Below are 17,370 nucleotides of genomic sequence, written 5' to 3'. Positions count from 1 at the left end.
CCTTGTACTTTAATTTATTTCATAGCAACCATTAAACTTTTATTCTTGTTATAATTTAATTTCTTCATAAGTTCATCTTTATTTGATAAAATCTTTTAACTAGTAAAATAAATAATTTTTTAAATCAATATCATACCTTTACTTATATTCTTTCTGGCCCAAAATTTTTATCTTTCTTCTTTACTTTAAAAATAAAGATTAACTCATAGAATTTGAGATAATATCTTTTTAAAATATTATTTAAGTTAAGAAAAATTTTATATCTTTGAATGGGAAAATTTGTAACATACAACTCTTCCGAATACGTTATCGTCCTAAATTTTTTATTAAAAAAATAGATATTTAAATAAATTAGTTTTGAACTAATTAATGTTATACCGGAAAAAGGATCTAGCAATAATTTAGAAAATTATCTGGTCACAAGAGGAATTTGTGAGAACCAAATAGGAATTTCAAGAATTGGGCTTATGTGAAATTAATTAATAGAAAAGTTTAAACTTTGTTTATTAACACTTTTACCCCTAAAGTTTTGGATTATTGCACATAGGCTTGTTATTTTTAGTTTATTATACATATGTCCTTTAATTTTGCTCAAATTGAACCATCACCTTGAAATTTATGTTTTATTGTGCATGGGTCTATTTAATTGGCATAAATTACACTACATCATTGAAATTTATGCAATATGAAGTTTATGTTTATTGTATTAAAACTTTTTTTTTTTACAACCATGCATATATAGTCATATCATTGACTATCATGATTTGACAGATAAATAAAGGAATACATTGTTATGAAGAAGATGATTAGCATTTCTTTCCAAACCAAACGACATATGTTTTCTTAATAAACAACAAATGATAAATACCACAATATTTGTCATAATTGGATATTAATAATGTACACGTATCATGTAATTAATCATGTGCATGAAAATTGTGTCATTAAGTAGTTATCAATTAATTCGACATATTCAAATGAGTCAACAAAGTAAACTAAGCACAATTGACTAGACCCAACTTAAATATGTAATAATGTTACTTTAGTTATTACATGTCAATTAAATTCGATTTAAATTGTGCTCCATGCAAGATTCTGATTAGTTGTCTTAATTATAGTTAAAATAGTAAAAAAAAAAAATTCATGAAATAATATGGGTGATAAACTTCTTTGTTTGGTAATTATTTTAAAAATAGTTAAATAATTCAATAATTGAAATACGAAATATTGATATTTTTATACATTAAGGATCAGACACTATATGCTTTAATTATTAAGAGAGTACAACAAATCAGTGAATCTATTTAAATATTTATTGCAAATTGATTATTCACATAACGTGTCACTCGTGAAAACAAGTATGTTCATATACACGCTAACATTTTATCACACTCACAGTAAGGATTTAAAATAATAATTTTTAATAATTGAGATATCAAAATTTTGATGTTTTGCACATCAAAAACTAAACACTATTTGTTAATTATGGAGGAAATGCTATATGTATTAAGCCTCTTTAAAAATGTATCTTGTATTTAATAGACTAGCAAGTCATGTTTGTCACTACAAAAAAATTGATTTTTAGCGGCGGTTTTTTTGCAGCTATTTTTAAAACCGCCACAAAAAATGAAATTTTGCAGCGATTAGTAAACAGCCCCAAAATATTATTTTAGCGGCGGTTTTGAAAAATCGTCGCAAAATTCATTAAAACATTTAATTTTGCGACGGTTTTTAAAAAATCGTCGCTAAATTTAGAAAATAATTAAATAATTAAAAAATTAAATTAAATTTAGCAGCAGTTTTTTAAAAACTGCCGCTAAATTTAAAATAATTAAATAATTTAAAATTTAAAATTAAATTAATATTTGCGACGGTTTTCGAAACAGCCGCAAAATTCATTAAAAAATTTAATTTAGCGGCGGTTTCTGAAAAACCGCCGCTAAATTCAAAAATAATTAAATAATTTATAATTAAAATTAAATTAATATTTGCGGCGATTTTTGAAACCACCGCAAAATTCATTAAAAAATTTAATTTAGCGGCGGTTTTTAAAAATCGTCGCTAAATTAAAAATAATTAAATAATTTAAAATTTAAAATTAAATTAATATTTGCGGCGATTTTCGAAACCGTTGCAAAATTCATTAATTATTTTTAATTTAACGGCAGTTTTTCAGAAACTGCCACTAAATTCAAAAATAATTAAATAATTTATAATTAAAATTAAATTAATATTTGCGGCGGCTTTCGAAACAGCCGCAAAATTCATTAAAAAATTTAATTTAACGGTGGTTTTTGAAAAATCGCCGCTAAATTAAAAATAATTAAATAATTTAAAATTTAAAATTAAATTAATATTTGCGGCAATTTTCGAAACAACCGCAAAATTCATTAAAAAATTTAATTTAAATTATAAATAATTAAATAATTTATAATTAAAATTAAATTGAATTAAATTAATAAAAAGAAATTAAAAATCTTAAAAAGAAATTAAAATTTTAATTTAAATTAATTACACAATCTTTATATATATAAAAGTATGATAGTCTTGAAAAAAGAAATTTCCTCCTAAAACTTGCATTAATTAATGATTTGCAATTAATACTTATTGTATTAATAATTTATATTTTTATAATTTGTATTAATAATTTAAAATTTTCAATTGCTTTGAAGTAATAAGTAGTAATAAAATTTTCTCCCAAAACTTGCATTAATGATTTGCATTTAGTACTTATTGCATTAATAATTTATATTTTGTAATTTGCATCTTTATATATATAAAAGTAGGATACTCTTGAAAAGAGAAATTTCCTCCTAAAACTTGCATTAATTAATGATTTGCAATTAATACTTATTGTATTAATAATTTATATTTTATAATTTGCATTAATAATTTAAAATTTTCAATTGCTTTGAAGTAATAAGTAGTAATAAAATTTTCTCCCAAAACTTGCATTAATGATTTACATTTAGTACTTATTGCATTAATAATTTATATTTTGTAATTTGTATCTTTATATATATAAAAGTAGGATAGTCTTGAAAAAAGAAATTTCCTCCTAAAACTTGCATTAATTAATGATTTGCAATTAATACTTATTGTATTAATAATTTACATTTTGTAATTTGCATTAATAATTTAAAATTTTCAATTGCTTTGAAGTAATAAGTAATAATAAAATTTTCTCTCAAAACTTGCATTAATGATTTACATTTAGTACTTGTTGCATTAATAATTTACATTTTGTAATTTGCATCTTTATATATATAAAAGTAGGATAGTCTTGAAAAAAGAAATTTCCTCCAAAAACTTGCATTAATCAATGATTTGCAATTAATACTTATTTTTTTAATAATTTATATTTTGTAATTTGCATTAATAATTTAAAATTTTCAATTGTTTTGAAATAATAAGTAGTAATAAAATTTTCCCCCAAAACTTGCATTAATGATTTGTGTTTACTACTTATCGCATTAATAATTTATATTTTGTAATTTGCATTAATAATTTAAATCTTTCAATTGTTTTGAAATAATACGTACTAATTATTGTAAAATTAATAATAAATTTTAAATATACGAGTTTTTCAATGCTAATTGTTTTGTATTAAATTTGCATGAGTTTTATGAGAAATATTAATAGACAACTTAAACTATTAATTAAGTTATAGAAAATTATTTATTTATTTAAAATATTATTTTTATATCTTTATTCTATGTATATTTATATAATATTAAAATATGATAGTCAAATAAAGTATTTTGCCAAGTGTCAATCAATGATGAATTTTTTCCCTAAAAAACTTGCATTAAATCAAATGTAGTGATTAATTAATTATTAATTACTTTAATAATTATATCATAGTTTTGAAAATGTAATATCTTAACAAATTCATAAAAAATTATTTAAGGTTGTCAAATGCTACGATTTTTCAATGCTAATTAATATTTAAGGTATCATATTTTTAAGACTACGAAAGAAATCAAAATTAGTTTTTTTTTTTAATTTTGTTATTATTGAAAAAACTTATTCTTACTCATATTTAAGAGTTTTAATTTATATTTATAATTATCATATAATTAAAATTAAATAAAAATCTTAAATATTAAAATTCATTATTTTCATTAAAAAATTAAATTTAGCTTAAGAAAATAATTAAAAATTAAATTAATAAAATTAAATATAAAATCTTAAAAATAAATTTAAAATTTCATTTAAATTAATAGCAAAATTCATTAAAAATCTAATTTAAAAAAATCTAATTTAATATTTTTTCGATAATTTATTTAATTTAACTCAATTAATTTATTTTTAATTTATTCTATTATTCTTCTAAAAAATAATCAATTAATAAATGTTTTTAATATATATTAAAAAATATAAAATATAATTCTGAAATTTTAATAAATATAATTCTGAAATTTATTTATAAATAAACTTATTAAATGTTAAAAATCTATTTATAAATATAATTTTAAAATATAATTCTGAAATTTAAATAAACTTATTTTAATAAATATAAAATTAGTTGTTAGAAACTTATTTTCAGAATTATGAAATTTTAATATAGAGTTTTAATAAATTAAAAATCTATTTTTAATTTATTCTATTATTCTTTTATATATTTGTTTTTAAAATATATAATATATAATTTTGCTAATGTATATAATATATATATGTCCACATATGGCAAGGGGTGTTTAGTTGATCAAGTGGTTCGTGCGCGCATGTGCACAGTAAAGGTTCTGGGTTCAAAACTTGGGAGGGGGAAGGTGCTGGATTTAATTTCCTGCATCGCCACGTGGCGTGCAAGGGTTGGGCAAGCGACCGGGCGGGGGCTGAGCTGGCCCGCGTAGGTTTTTAAAATATTAAATTTTTTATTTTAGCGGCGATTTAGAAACCGCCGCTAAAATTAAAAAATTAATTTTTTTTATTAATTTTAGTGGCGGTTTCATAACCGTCGCTAAAATTAAAAAAAATAATTTTTTTATTAATTTTCGCGACGGTTTTGAAATCGCCGCTAAAATTAAATATATATTTTTTAATTTTTAAAAATAAAATTTTTAAAAAAATTAAAAAAATAAAATTTTAATTTTAGCGACGGTTTTGAAACCGCCGCTAAATATTATAGAAACCGCCGCTAAATCACTTATTTAGCGACGGTTTTTAAAACCGCCGCAAAATTTAAAATTAGTGGCGGTTATTCCAGCAGTTGCAAAAAATCGTCGCTAAACGCTCCACGACGGCTGACTTAGCGGCAGTTAAAAATCGCCACTCATTCTGATTTTTTTGTAGTGTGTTGTCGATGCCCTTGAATTCCTTAATAAAACAATTGAGATCGATTGTCTATATAAATTATGTGTTAATATCCTGTGAAGTGAACGGAATTCTATCCCTAAGGAATCTTGCAATTAAAACAAGAGACGATAACAACAAGGGAAGACCAACAGAGAATATACAACTAAAATGGATCAGGAAAAAATTCCAACCAAAACAGTAACAGTAAACAACAATAAGAAAGATAATCCAATTCTGAAGCTATAGAACAATAGTTATTTGTCCAAATCTTATCTTGATTTCAATTTTAAACAACTCACGAACACAGTGAGGATTAGGGAAAAACAAATATACTCATTATAACTCTAACTTGAATTCAAGAATAGCAAAAAATCAAAATCGGCCAACAGGGAATAAATCCCAAAAATGTATAGAACGTTCGATGCACGAATACAAAATCAATCTTACCACTCGAATACAAATCAACCCTCAAAACAACTTAACTTACAACACTTTTTACAAAAATTAGAGAAAAGTAAACAAGGGTTCGCAAGAGATGAGCCTTTCGCACAAATCATATAAATGAATAGAAATGAATTAGGGCAAAAGAAAAAACAAAGGATACCAAATACTTACAGAATTGGAGGCCGATTGCAACCTCAAATCTTCCTCGACTTTTCGGACTTTACCGATCGCCTTCAAGATCGAGTTTTCGAATCTAATCACCTTCGATTCGCTTTCACACGTTCTTGACTGTTCTTGACTTTCCGATCTCGGCTCCTCTAATCTCGAAGCCAACTCTAACTCTAATACCATTTGTTAATATTTGCGATTCACAATGATCTGGGTTGGGCTTGCTTATTTAAAGCCCAAGCCCATGTCTTGTTTCCTTTTTTGTTATTTCCATTCATGTTTCTTGGTTCATGTATATAAAGGCTAGCATTTGGGGGAAATTAGTCTGCAACAGTTAGAAAAGAAGCCCTAATTAGGCAACAAGAACGCGCACAGAGAGAAAGGGCAGAACGAAGAAGCTCACGAAGAGCTCGAAGGCGCTCAATGATCGAAAAATGAAGAAGAAGACGCAAGGTATTTCTGATCTCGAATCTCGGTAAGTGTATAATCGCTTGGATGGTTTGAGGGAGAGATTGATGAGGTTTGAGTGCATGGGTTGCTTGGGTTTTGAGCATTGTACTCTGTATATTTTGCCTTATTTGTTTTGGTTTCTGATTTGCGATGGTCGTAATGTTCTTGCGCATGTATTTTGTAAATCCCTTGATTATTATTTTAGTGAATTAATTAGAGGCGAAGCCTCTACCGTAAGTAGAATTCTTTCGAATCCAAACATGTATATGCGCTGTTTATTTTTTATTCTTGCGTGTGCGCGTTGTGTTCTTCATTTTCTTTCATTTAGTTCGATTATTTGTGGATTTTGGTATTTCTCTTGGTCTTAGCTTTGTGACTCTGTGATTGTTTTCATAGACATTATGTCTCAATAATTATTTTTATCTACATTTATATTTTCATAAGATCATAGTAATTGGTATCTAAAATTCTCTCATACCATTTAATTAACTCCAAAAAAATAAAATTATGTTATTTAGTAACTAATTAACTCAGGCACATGGGAAGGACATAATTAACCACCTTAATTAAGATGCCTTTTGTCTGTGCAATCTTGAAACTTTCAATTTGATTTAAACAAACATAAACACTTTGGAAGCACTCAAATCAAATTAAAAAATTGTTTATTTATTTGTCTCATTAAGCCGTGGTGATCTAAATAAATGGATCCAATCAAATGCATCAAAGTGATTCAAATATAGCTAGCTATTTAATGAAGTTGATTTAACCTTAGCTTCCTCGCGCGCGTTTGTATGCATAAACGACGAAATGAATTACAGAGGTCCACGTGTCCGTATGTATGGAGGGACGAGGACATTATTGGACAAATAAAATCCAACGGTAGCATTTGAAACTTTCAATTTAGGTCAAAGTTGGAAGCATTAACTGAACCCAATGACATCCAACCAACAACACAGTCGGCTGCATATCTCACAGACATTAACGAAATCTTTATGGAGCTTTGCGCAACGCATGTCTTACAGTAGTCGACGCCTTTCCATCTTCACCATTCGACGGCCTTTGCATCCTCTACCATACTCACCGGCCTGTACTTATCTCATGATCGGCTATTAAAGAAAAAAATTATGGCAGAGATGGTGATTGCACCAGAGAAAATTTGGACATCTCAACGCTGCTTGTGTGTTGCACCATCTAATTAATGTGTGTAATAATTGAATTAAAAATATAATTAAAATAATAAAAAAATTATGTGATTAAATAAAAAAATATAAAAATATGTATCAGACGTAATGTTAAACGGGCTTTATTTAGCTCCTTTTCTAATGTACTAAGAGTGTGTTTGATAGCATTTAGTTAAAAAAAAATATTTTTTAATTTGCATGAAAAATAAAAATCACCCCTTTCACTAGGTGAATTTTTTTTATAAAAAAGAGGTCAAATGATACTTTAATAGTTGTATTATAAAATTTAATTTCATAAAAAATATAATGTGTCAAATAATAAATATGAAATTTAATTTCTTGGATGAGACATTTTTTATGCTATTGCCATAAGATTCAAATTTTTTAGGGGTCATTTATGGAATGAAATAACAAAGTTAGACATACATTTTGTATCCTTATCAACCTTGAGTTAAATAATTTATGGGGCATTAAAATTTTTAATTTACTTTTATATTAATCTAATATATTTCTTGGAATTATTGTTCTTGTGAGATTCTTCACCTCTCGTGCCTTTGATTTTGACATAGGAAGTAAATCACATGTGGAGTCTTTACCTCATTGTGCAGGACAAAGAATCAAACGTACAAATCACAACTTATCATAGTCTAATTATTTGACCTTTGTCCTAGAAAATAATAATCTATTTCTATCATATGAGAATTGGAGTTGGATCACGAGCAAAACCAAAAACAGTTAGATATAGAATTTTTATTTTTATTTAAGGTACAAATTGTATAAGCTAAGAGCATCTCCAATGGAGAGTGGTATCCGAGGTGTCATTTTGATTAAAAATCAACCACTCCAATTGGGGGTGGGATATGAGATTGTAAAATGACAACAATTCTCTTGGAGTGCCATTTTTGTAACTTCTAAAAAGAGAAAAAAAAGAAATGTAAACTTTAACTATCATTTTCAATTGATCTATTTTAATTTTTATTATAAAATATTAATTATTTGAATTTAAAATTTAATACAAAATATTAAAATATTAAATGATACCTTTATTTTGTCACGTGTTATTGAAACATATTTATTTTTTAAAAATATTATAACACTATTTAAAATTATAAATAAATAATTCAATACTCTAAAATTACACTCATAATGAGTGATGATATATGGGAAGGAATAAAGGAAAGGGAAGTGGAGTAGGGATATAAATACAAGGGCGGGTGAGGGGCAATGTGAAATTTAGGAAGAAAAGGAGTTGATGTAACAGTACAGGAGATGGATCCCAGCTATCAAAGTGGGGAAGCTTAAAATATACTGATACTAATGGCAGCAGGCTAGCAGCTGCCGGTGGGCAAGGGGCCGTTTGTGAAGAGGGCCCCATCTAGCCCTCGCATTTCAAAAAAATTTCTGTTGGATTTGAAATTTATGGAGAGGGATGAAAGTGAAAGAAAGTTGGACCTTTTTAGACTCTCTCTCTCTCTCTCTCTCTCTATATCTATTTTAATGGTTTTCCTTGAGACTTGAGAGTCCAAGCTGGTGCTCTATTATATCTGCACCGGCTATTTGTCCTCGTCTCATCAAACATTGCCAGATACTGTGCTGCGTCTTCTTCCTCTTCCATCTTTTCAGCTTCTCTTATTGTGGAAGCCTCCTTCCTGTTTTAAGCTTAACTCAAAAAGAAAAAAATTGGGCTTTTGATATATATATATATATATATAGAGTGAGAGACAGACAGACAGAGAGGGGGGAGAGTAACTAGTCCTGTAGCTGAGGAGCTTTAGTGTGGAAGAAGAAGATGAGTGCTTCAAAGTTCATCAAATGTGTCACAGTTGGCGATGGAGCTGTTGGCAAGACCTGCATGCTCATTTGCTACACTAGCAACAAGTTTCCCACTGTGAGTAATTGTTCCTCCCAAAAAATGAAAATAAAAACCATTTAAGCTCATGGAAACCCCTTAATTTGTTCTGCTATGGTGGCCCTTTGTTTGTTTGTTTGTTTTTTTTTTTTTTTTCTGTTTTTGGGCTTTTACATGCTATTGATGTATGTATCTGGATTTGTCTTGTGATTTGTTGATTGGTTTCTGTAAACCAAAAGGGTTAGGTCTTTAACGGGTAACAACTGTTGTGGGTTGGATTTGGACTGACACTTTCCCTGTTCCAGGGTGTCCCTTTTTAAGATAAATCTGTGCTTAAGGACCATTTTCTCTTCATTTTATCTGTGAGTCTATTATTTGGGTTTTGGGCTTGTGGGTACTGGGTACTGTTTTTTCTTCTTTTTGTCTATGAATCTGTTGTGTGGCACTGGTAACAAGATCTCTCTCTCTCTCTCTCTCTCTCTCTCTCTCTCAGGATTACATTCCAACAGTATTTGACAATTTCAGTGCTAATGTGGCTGTCGATGGTAGTATTGTGAACTTGGGATTATGGGACACTGCGGGTATCTTCTTCTAACTGTGTATTAAGCTCTTTAACTTCCTTCAAGTGCTATTTTTGGCTTAATGTCTGTTTATTACTGGGTTGGGATTTAGGGTTTGTTCTAGGGTTTCAATTCTTTATGATTCTAATTCACAGGTCAGGAAGATTACAGCAGGCTGAGGCCTCTGAGCTATAGAGGTGCTGATATATTTGTTTTAGCCTTCTCTTTAATCAGCAGAGCCAGCTATGAAAATGTCCTCAAGAAGGTACTCTCCCAGTGCCAATTTCTTTACTCTCCTTTGCTTTTCTGTGCATTTTAGTAGATAACATTATATATATATATATATTTCCTCTTTGATCTTCAGCTTTATGGTTTATGGGATTTCAAAAAATTACAAGCAGAAAGAAAGAATTTCAAAATAATGGGTCACTAACACCAATTAGAGAGATTTTATTTGTTAGTATGGTTGGATGTACTGAGTTTTTCCTTTCGAATTCTTATTCAGTGGATGCCAGAACTTCGGCGGTTTGCACCCAATGTTCCAATTGTTCTTGTTGGAACAAAGTTAGGTATGCGAAAAGATGATCCATTTACTATTTCACTCTGCATAGCAATGTGTCCTGAACTTCAGAGAATCGGGCTCATAGAGTTTGATGATAAGTAGTGTCTGATTAGTTGTGCGTTCTGTTTCCAGATCTCCGCGAAGACAGAGGGTATCTGGCTGATCATATGGGATCTAATATTATAACATCTGTACAAGTATGTATTGGTTGATGATTTATATATTTTGTTTTCTTACTTTTTATGAAAGGAACCAAACCATTTTGTATGTTGTAAAAATTGCTCAAGTGAGATCAAATATTTTAGGGGGAGGAACTGAGGAAACAAATTGGTGCAGCAGCTTATATAGAATGCAGCTCCAAGACTCAACAGGTTGATTTATGAGACTATGATTTTGAGGATGTCTACCCGACTCCATAATCTTTCTGAATTGTGATACAAATAGTTTTAATTGAGAATAGTTACTATCAACAGAATTCTAACGAGACTTCTCGTTGTTCAATAGAATGTGAAAGCTGTTTTTGATACTGCAATCAAGGTTGTGCTTCAACCACCCAGGAGGAAGGAAGTAGCAAGGAAGAAAAGGCGAAGAAGCTCTGGCTGCTCGATTATGTGAGTACTTGACCTCTGAACTGGACGGATTATACGTCAATAGTAAATTGATAGCTTACATCACAGTCAAGTGGTTGTCTATTTGAAAGCTTTATTTGAAGTTGCCCTAGAGTGAAATTCAAACCCAAATTCCAGCCTTGATTCTGAGATTGTACACATGGCTTATTTGTCAGTAATATTTTGAAGATGCCTTAGAACACCAAGCTGAATGGCACTCAATCAGAGTCAAATGTTTTGGTTTCAATGATCAACTCCCCTGTAGGGAAGAGGGTCATGGCTTTGAGTTGTGGAAACATCCTCTTTTACAAAATGAGGGTAAGGCTGTGACAGAAACGACCCACTCCCTACCCTTGTAAGTGGGGAGTCCTCATGCGCCAACACCCTTTTTTACCTACTCCACGTGGGATGCCTAACCATACTAGAAGTAATAACTCCTCTTGTGATGAAAAACATAAAACTAATTAGTATTTTGTCCCCAAATCCAGTCTTTGAAGTATATTGTGCATGAATCGGGTCAGCCTAGATAAACCTTAATAGAAATAAATCATCCCACATTTATGCGTCATTTTCACCCAATGGACTTGAGATGAATATGGAGGCCACCATTGAAATTCGAGGTGAAAGGAGGAAACCTGGAAACATTTAGGCTTCATAAAAGCAGGAACGATACTGAACTGAAAAAGTTCAGCCTCTTGAATAGCTTCTGTGCTGCTCTTTCTGTCAAAGGATCCAAGTCTCTCCAACTTTGGATCATTTCCAGAACCTAAACTAGTTGAAGTTTGCTTAAAACTCTCTTGCCTGTTAAATACATCACCGGACACTTGTCTATTTGCTCATATGATGTACATAGAAAGAAGCTTTATGAACTATACTGTCTACACATTGTTATTTTCTCTTCCAAACAAATTTAACAATTTCAAGCCCTGTACTAACTATGGTTTTCAACAGGCGGGGTATGGTTTGTGGGGGCTGCGTCGCTTAGGACTCATTCGAGCCATGGGCAGCAGCCAGAATGATTCGCCCTTGATGTTGAAATGTTGGTTTTTTTTTGCTTCTTTTGCTGTCTAAAGATGCCGGATGCCCGATATATAGCCAGTTGTGTATCTTAGATGCTGCTGTGACATTGTGTGGTTAGTAGAAGGAAATGGTTGTGTTAGGCTGCAAACTGAGCAGAAGGCAAGCAGAGGGAATTGTTCATTCTCTCATGCAGTGTGGATGACATATGTCTTAGAATGTTCACCTGTTTTGGTATATGTTAACATAATAGATTATTACTAAATTCCTCTTCCTGTTACATAAATTTTGTGCCATGATTTTGCCATTTCTTAGTCACTGATTCAGGTCTTCCATGCTCGCTTTTCTCATCTGGGAGATGATGAAAAACAGTAGAATTGAGTTAGCACCACATCACTAACACATATCAAGTTTTGGGATGCCCTCCTTTGCGTGGGTCCCGCTCGGTCCCACAATTTTCAATAGAAGAATTAACATATCGAGTTTTTATCTCATATGTTGCCAACTTGACACGAAACATTTAAAAATGGGTGTTGGACAAGTGATGTTGATGAATTTATGTGGGTATTTTTCATGTTGCTGCTTGCTATTAATGATTGGAAATGAATTGCATTTGGACCCTATCCAAATTTATATTTTTGTTTGATCATTTGAAATTTTTTTTATTTTGATTATATTTTTAAATTTATATTTTAAAGTTAATTTAATTTTATATTTTAATTTTTTTTCTTCTGACAATTTAAATTATTTTATTATTTTAATTATACCTGTGACTTTATATAAAAATCTATAAATTAAATTGACTCAAAATATAAATTTAAAAATATAATTAAAATAATAAAAAATTTAAATTATTATATAAAAAATATTAAAATATAAATATTAAATTGACTTAAAAATTAAGTTTAAAACTGTAATTGAAATAATGAAAAATTAAAATAATTACATAAAAAATATAAAATATATAAATAAATATATAAATTTAGCCTAAAAATTTTGAAGAATTAAAAAATACTTTGTTCTTAACATACTTTATTAAGACTTCTATAGATTGAGGATTAAAAAGCTCCTTTTGATTCATAAAACCCTTTATTTTAGTGTCTCATATGCAAGAAAAATTTAAACTTACTAAATATTAAAAAATCATTTTTATTTTATTTTTAAATAATGTATATTTATTGTATTTTATTTTTTATTATAAATTATTTTTATTAATTAATTAAGTATTATAAAATAGGATATTAATATGCTTTTAAAAAATAGCTTAATAATATTTAATGTTTTTGAAATATCCGACAATTTTTCTGGTTGACACGTGGGGTTGTCCATCATCTTCTTCACAAAGAACTCCAAAAGCAATCCCCCGAACCAGAAAACCCTAGCCCACCCAAAGCAATCGCCATGGAACCACAATCGCCGACTCCGCCGAAGAGCTGGAGCATCCACACGCGGAAGGAGATCATCACCAATTACGAGATCCTCGAGCGAGTGGGCTCCGGCGCCTACGCCGACGTCTACAGAGCCCGCCGGCGATCCGATTCGGTGATCGTCGCTCTCAAGGAGGTCCACGACTACCAATCGGCATTCCGCGAGATCGACGCCCTCCAAGCCCTCAAAAACTCCCCCAACGTCATCGTCCTGCACGAGTACTTCTGGCGGGAGGACGAGGACGCCGTGCTGGTGCTCGAGTTCCTCCCCACCGACCTCGCCTCCGTTGTCAGCGAGGCCAAGAAGGACGGCGGCATCTCCGCCGGCGAGATCAAGCGGTGGATCATCCAGATTCTCTCCGGAGTCGACGCCTGCCATCGCAATTCCATCGTCCATCGCGATTTGAAGCCCTCCAATTTGCTCATCTCCGCCGATGGTGTTCTCAAGCTCGCCGATTTCGGTCAGGTGCCCTCACTGTCCCAGTTCTCTCAGTCTTGGCATTGCTACATTCACGTGTCTGTGTATAAAGATCATGTGCATTCACTCATATATGTCTAAATGATAATGAGTGTTGTATTTTTCTCGGATTGATAGGGAGTTGCATGGAAATATGTTATTTGTTTGCTGCTGATTGATTTGATCTGAGCAATAGGAAGCTGCAATCCTCCATATCGTTTCTATCAATGTGAACTACAGGGTAGAAGAATAAGGAAAGAACAGGGCTTCTGAATCTGCGTTTGTATAACTAGTTATCGTACATAGGATAGTGTACATATATTTTGTATCTAGAAATCAACACTTTTTCTTGAAGAATGCATTTTCAATATGTTTGCTCTATGGGCTTCTCTGCTGATGAAATGTGTCTCTCAGCAATGGCAGTAGAGATGTTTCTGGTCACCTGTTGATATTGGTCGGGCTCCTTTTTTAATCAATTAACATTTGACTCAAATGTAGTTTCCTCGAGCTGAATAGAAATAGATAACTAGTGTCTGATGGTAATGCGTATTAGTTGTGTTAAGGAGAGTCAAATTTTCTTCTATGGTTTTAGGTTCTCATACGGCGACCCTGCATAGTGGGATTAGTGCTTGATATGTTGTTGGTTCTAGATTCTCATAGGAGGAAGCTGCCCGTTAAAATTTCTGATCCTAAAATCAATAACTTAATTGATGGATGATATTATTCTTGGATGCAGTTACTGAAAGATTTATATGGATGTTAGATGCTTCATCATAGTTGGCTTTGGCTTCAAAGCATTTGTTGTTTGCTGTTGGTAAGCCTTCATCATTAAGACATTGCTTAGTTGTATGAACTTTTGAAGGCATCCTCCTTTGTTATCAGTGCCTTAAACCATTACCATACAACAATGATGATGACACACCTAAACCATTTAAAAATTTAAGCTTAGATCTTTAGTTTGATTGTGAAAATGAATGGCATGTTACTGTTTTCACTTGTTATATTTCCACTTGCTGGCATGTGTAGGGAGTTTAACAAGCCGATGGGGTAAAAATGTTTGCAATATTTTTGGATGCGTATTGATCTTGACTTGGATTAAGCTCAAGTAGACAAAATCCTTTCTTCAACCATTTGGAAATGGCAATGCTATTCTTTTCTAAAACAAAACAAGAACTCTTCCTAAGCTTGCTGATATTTGTCTGCTGCTGGCCTAGGCAATATTTTCTAAGCACTATGAAGTACAGCATTTCATTATTATTTTACATCAAACAAATGTATAAACTGTATGGTCTGAAATTCTGATCCATTGGCATTGATGGTTCTCTCAGGCTAGGATACTTCTGGAGCCTGGTTTTGTTAGCTTTGAGGAAAACCTACAGCCGCATGAGCAGAATGATCCGGATCCAAATGTTGTTCAACCACTGCATGGTATTCTAGAAAGAGAGGTTCCATGCAATGTTGCTTCTGGGAATGAGGAACATGGATCTTCTGGAAAAGATGGGTGTTTTGAGCAGTTGGATGAGCTCAAGACTAAAGATGCCATGAGTGAAATTGATTATGAAACTCATGATGGAGATACATCCTGTCTTGCTACATGCACGACAAGTGACATAGAAGACGATCCTTTCCATGGTTCTTATTCATACGAGGCTCAGGAGGGTGGAGATGGCAGGGATGGTCCACTGACGTCCTGTGTTGGGACTCGGTGGTTCAGGGCGCCAGAGTTACTCTATGGATCCACAAAATATGGGGCTGAGATTGACCTATGGTCATTGGGCTGCATTTTCGCCGAACTTTTCAGTTTAGAACCGCTTTTCCCAGGCACTTCAGATATCGATCAGCTGAGCAGGATTTTCAGCGTCTTGGGCACCTTGTCAGAGGAGATCTGGCCTGGTTGTGTGGAACTTCCTGACTACAAAATAATTTCATTTTCCAAAGTAGAAAATCCACTTGGCTTAGAAGCATGCCTTCCCAACCGGTCCCCTGATGAGATCAACCTAGTCAAGAAACTTCTCTGTTTCGACCCAGCAGGCAGAGCTACTGCAATGGAACTGCTCCAGGACAAGTATCTAACCGAACCACCTCTACCGGTCCCAGTATCCGAGCTACGAGTTCCTTCTTCGCGCACAGCTCGAGATGATGAGGATTCGCCAGGTGAGTGGTGTGATTACAGGCACATGGATTCAGATTCTGATTTTGAGGATTTTGGCTCTGTGAATGTTACAGCTACTGATTCTGGCTTTTCAATCCGGTTCCCTTGAATGTTCAGTTGTTCAGTTTTGCCTGGCTGGCCTGTTTCTTAGTAGGCTTCAGTCATTTTCTTGTATGGTAATGGTGAAGTTTTGCATGCAAGAACCCTTGTTTGATTTGTAAACCCCCCCGGTTTGAGCCGGGTTTTTATAGTTAATTGAGATCTTCTCTTAAATACTATATATTGGATTATGAAAGCTTTCTTGGTAAGTTAATTGAAATAAAGTATGATTGTTGGATGATTTGTATTATATAGTGCTGTAATGTCACTTTGTCCCTTGCTAATTTAAAAGAAGAAAGAAAAATAAAATTGGAAACATCAGTTTGGCATGGGAGCCCCAAATGCACTTGTTGGGTAGGCAGCATAAGAAGACCTTACTCTGAAAAATCCTCATTCCTGGGATCATTTTGGTACAACCTTTTAGAGATGTACCCAATTCTTAGTTTTAAATAGCCTTTAATGATTTGGGGATTTGAATTTTTTAGGTCTTTTGATATAAATATTTATAATTATTTTTTATGTATTAAAAAAACTCAAGACATTCTTAAAAATGACTGATAAAAGATAGTCACTTCAATAAATTAAATTTTCTAATTTTTGTGTTTGATTTTGCTTTTTATGACTATCAAGATACGAGTGAGTAATTTGGTTGATTCGATTTGTTCAAATTAAATAGACTCAAATATTCTCAAAAAACTAATCTGAATAAACCAAATAGTTGGTCCAATTGAAAAAAATAAAAAATAACAAAATGCAAACATGTAGGAGTAATTAGAGATGAACAAAATTTCGGTTAAACTAAAATAATTAAATTGAATTGTCAATTTTGATATAAAAAAAAGACATTTTTAATATTTCAGTCAATTTGATTATTTTAATTTTTTCAATAAAAAAACTGAATCAGATCGAAATAACTAAAAAATTTAAATTTGAAAATCAAACCAAATTGGTCTACAAATTGGCCGGTTCAGTTCGATTATTCCCTTTAACCAAAATTTTTGTTCACCCCTAATTCAGATCTAAATGATTTTATTTTGTTTTTTTATAAATTATGTATATATTGACCATGGAATTTTTTAAAAAAATTCAAGAATAGTT

General features: G+C 31.3%; 2 protein-coding genes across 2 annotated transcripts; both read left to right on the top strand.

Moving 5' to 3' along the window:
* The first annotated feature begins 8,998 nt into the window (after positions 1-8,998).
* LOC127805797 (rac-like GTP-binding protein ARAC7) lies at positions 8,999-12,402 on the top strand. The gene is made up of 8 exons (XM_052342581.1): positions 8,999-9,429; positions 9,884-9,971; positions 10,106-10,215; positions 10,456-10,519; positions 10,645-10,709; positions 10,818-10,883; positions 11,017-11,123; positions 12,072-12,402. Exons 1-8 carry the CDS (start codon positions 9,331-9,333, stop codon positions 12,103-12,105), a joined length of 633 nt encoding a protein of 210 aa, XP_052198541.1. The 5' UTR covers positions 8,999-9,330; the 3' UTR covers positions 12,106-12,402.
* A 1,048-nt stretch (positions 12,403-13,450) lies between these two features.
* Positions 13,451-16,522, top strand: LOC127805775 (cyclin-dependent kinase F-1). The gene is made up of 2 exons (XM_052342545.1): positions 13,451-14,030; positions 15,350-16,522. Exons 1-2 carry the CDS (start codon positions 13,539-13,541, stop codon positions 16,280-16,282), a joined length of 1,425 nt encoding a protein of 474 aa, XP_052198505.1. The 5' UTR covers positions 13,451-13,538; the 3' UTR covers positions 16,283-16,522.
* Positions 16,523-17,370: the final 848 nt, after the last annotated feature.

This window comes from Diospyros lotus, chromosome 7, assembly GCF_014633365.1.
Source record: "Diospyros lotus cultivar Yz01 chromosome 7, ASM1463336v1, whole genome shotgun sequence".
Taxonomy (NCBI): Eukaryota; Viridiplantae; Streptophyta; class Magnoliopsida; order Ericales; family Ebenaceae; genus Diospyros; species Diospyros lotus.
Note: the sequence above shows the minus strand (reverse complement) of the source record. Positions and strands in the feature narration are given on the sequence as shown.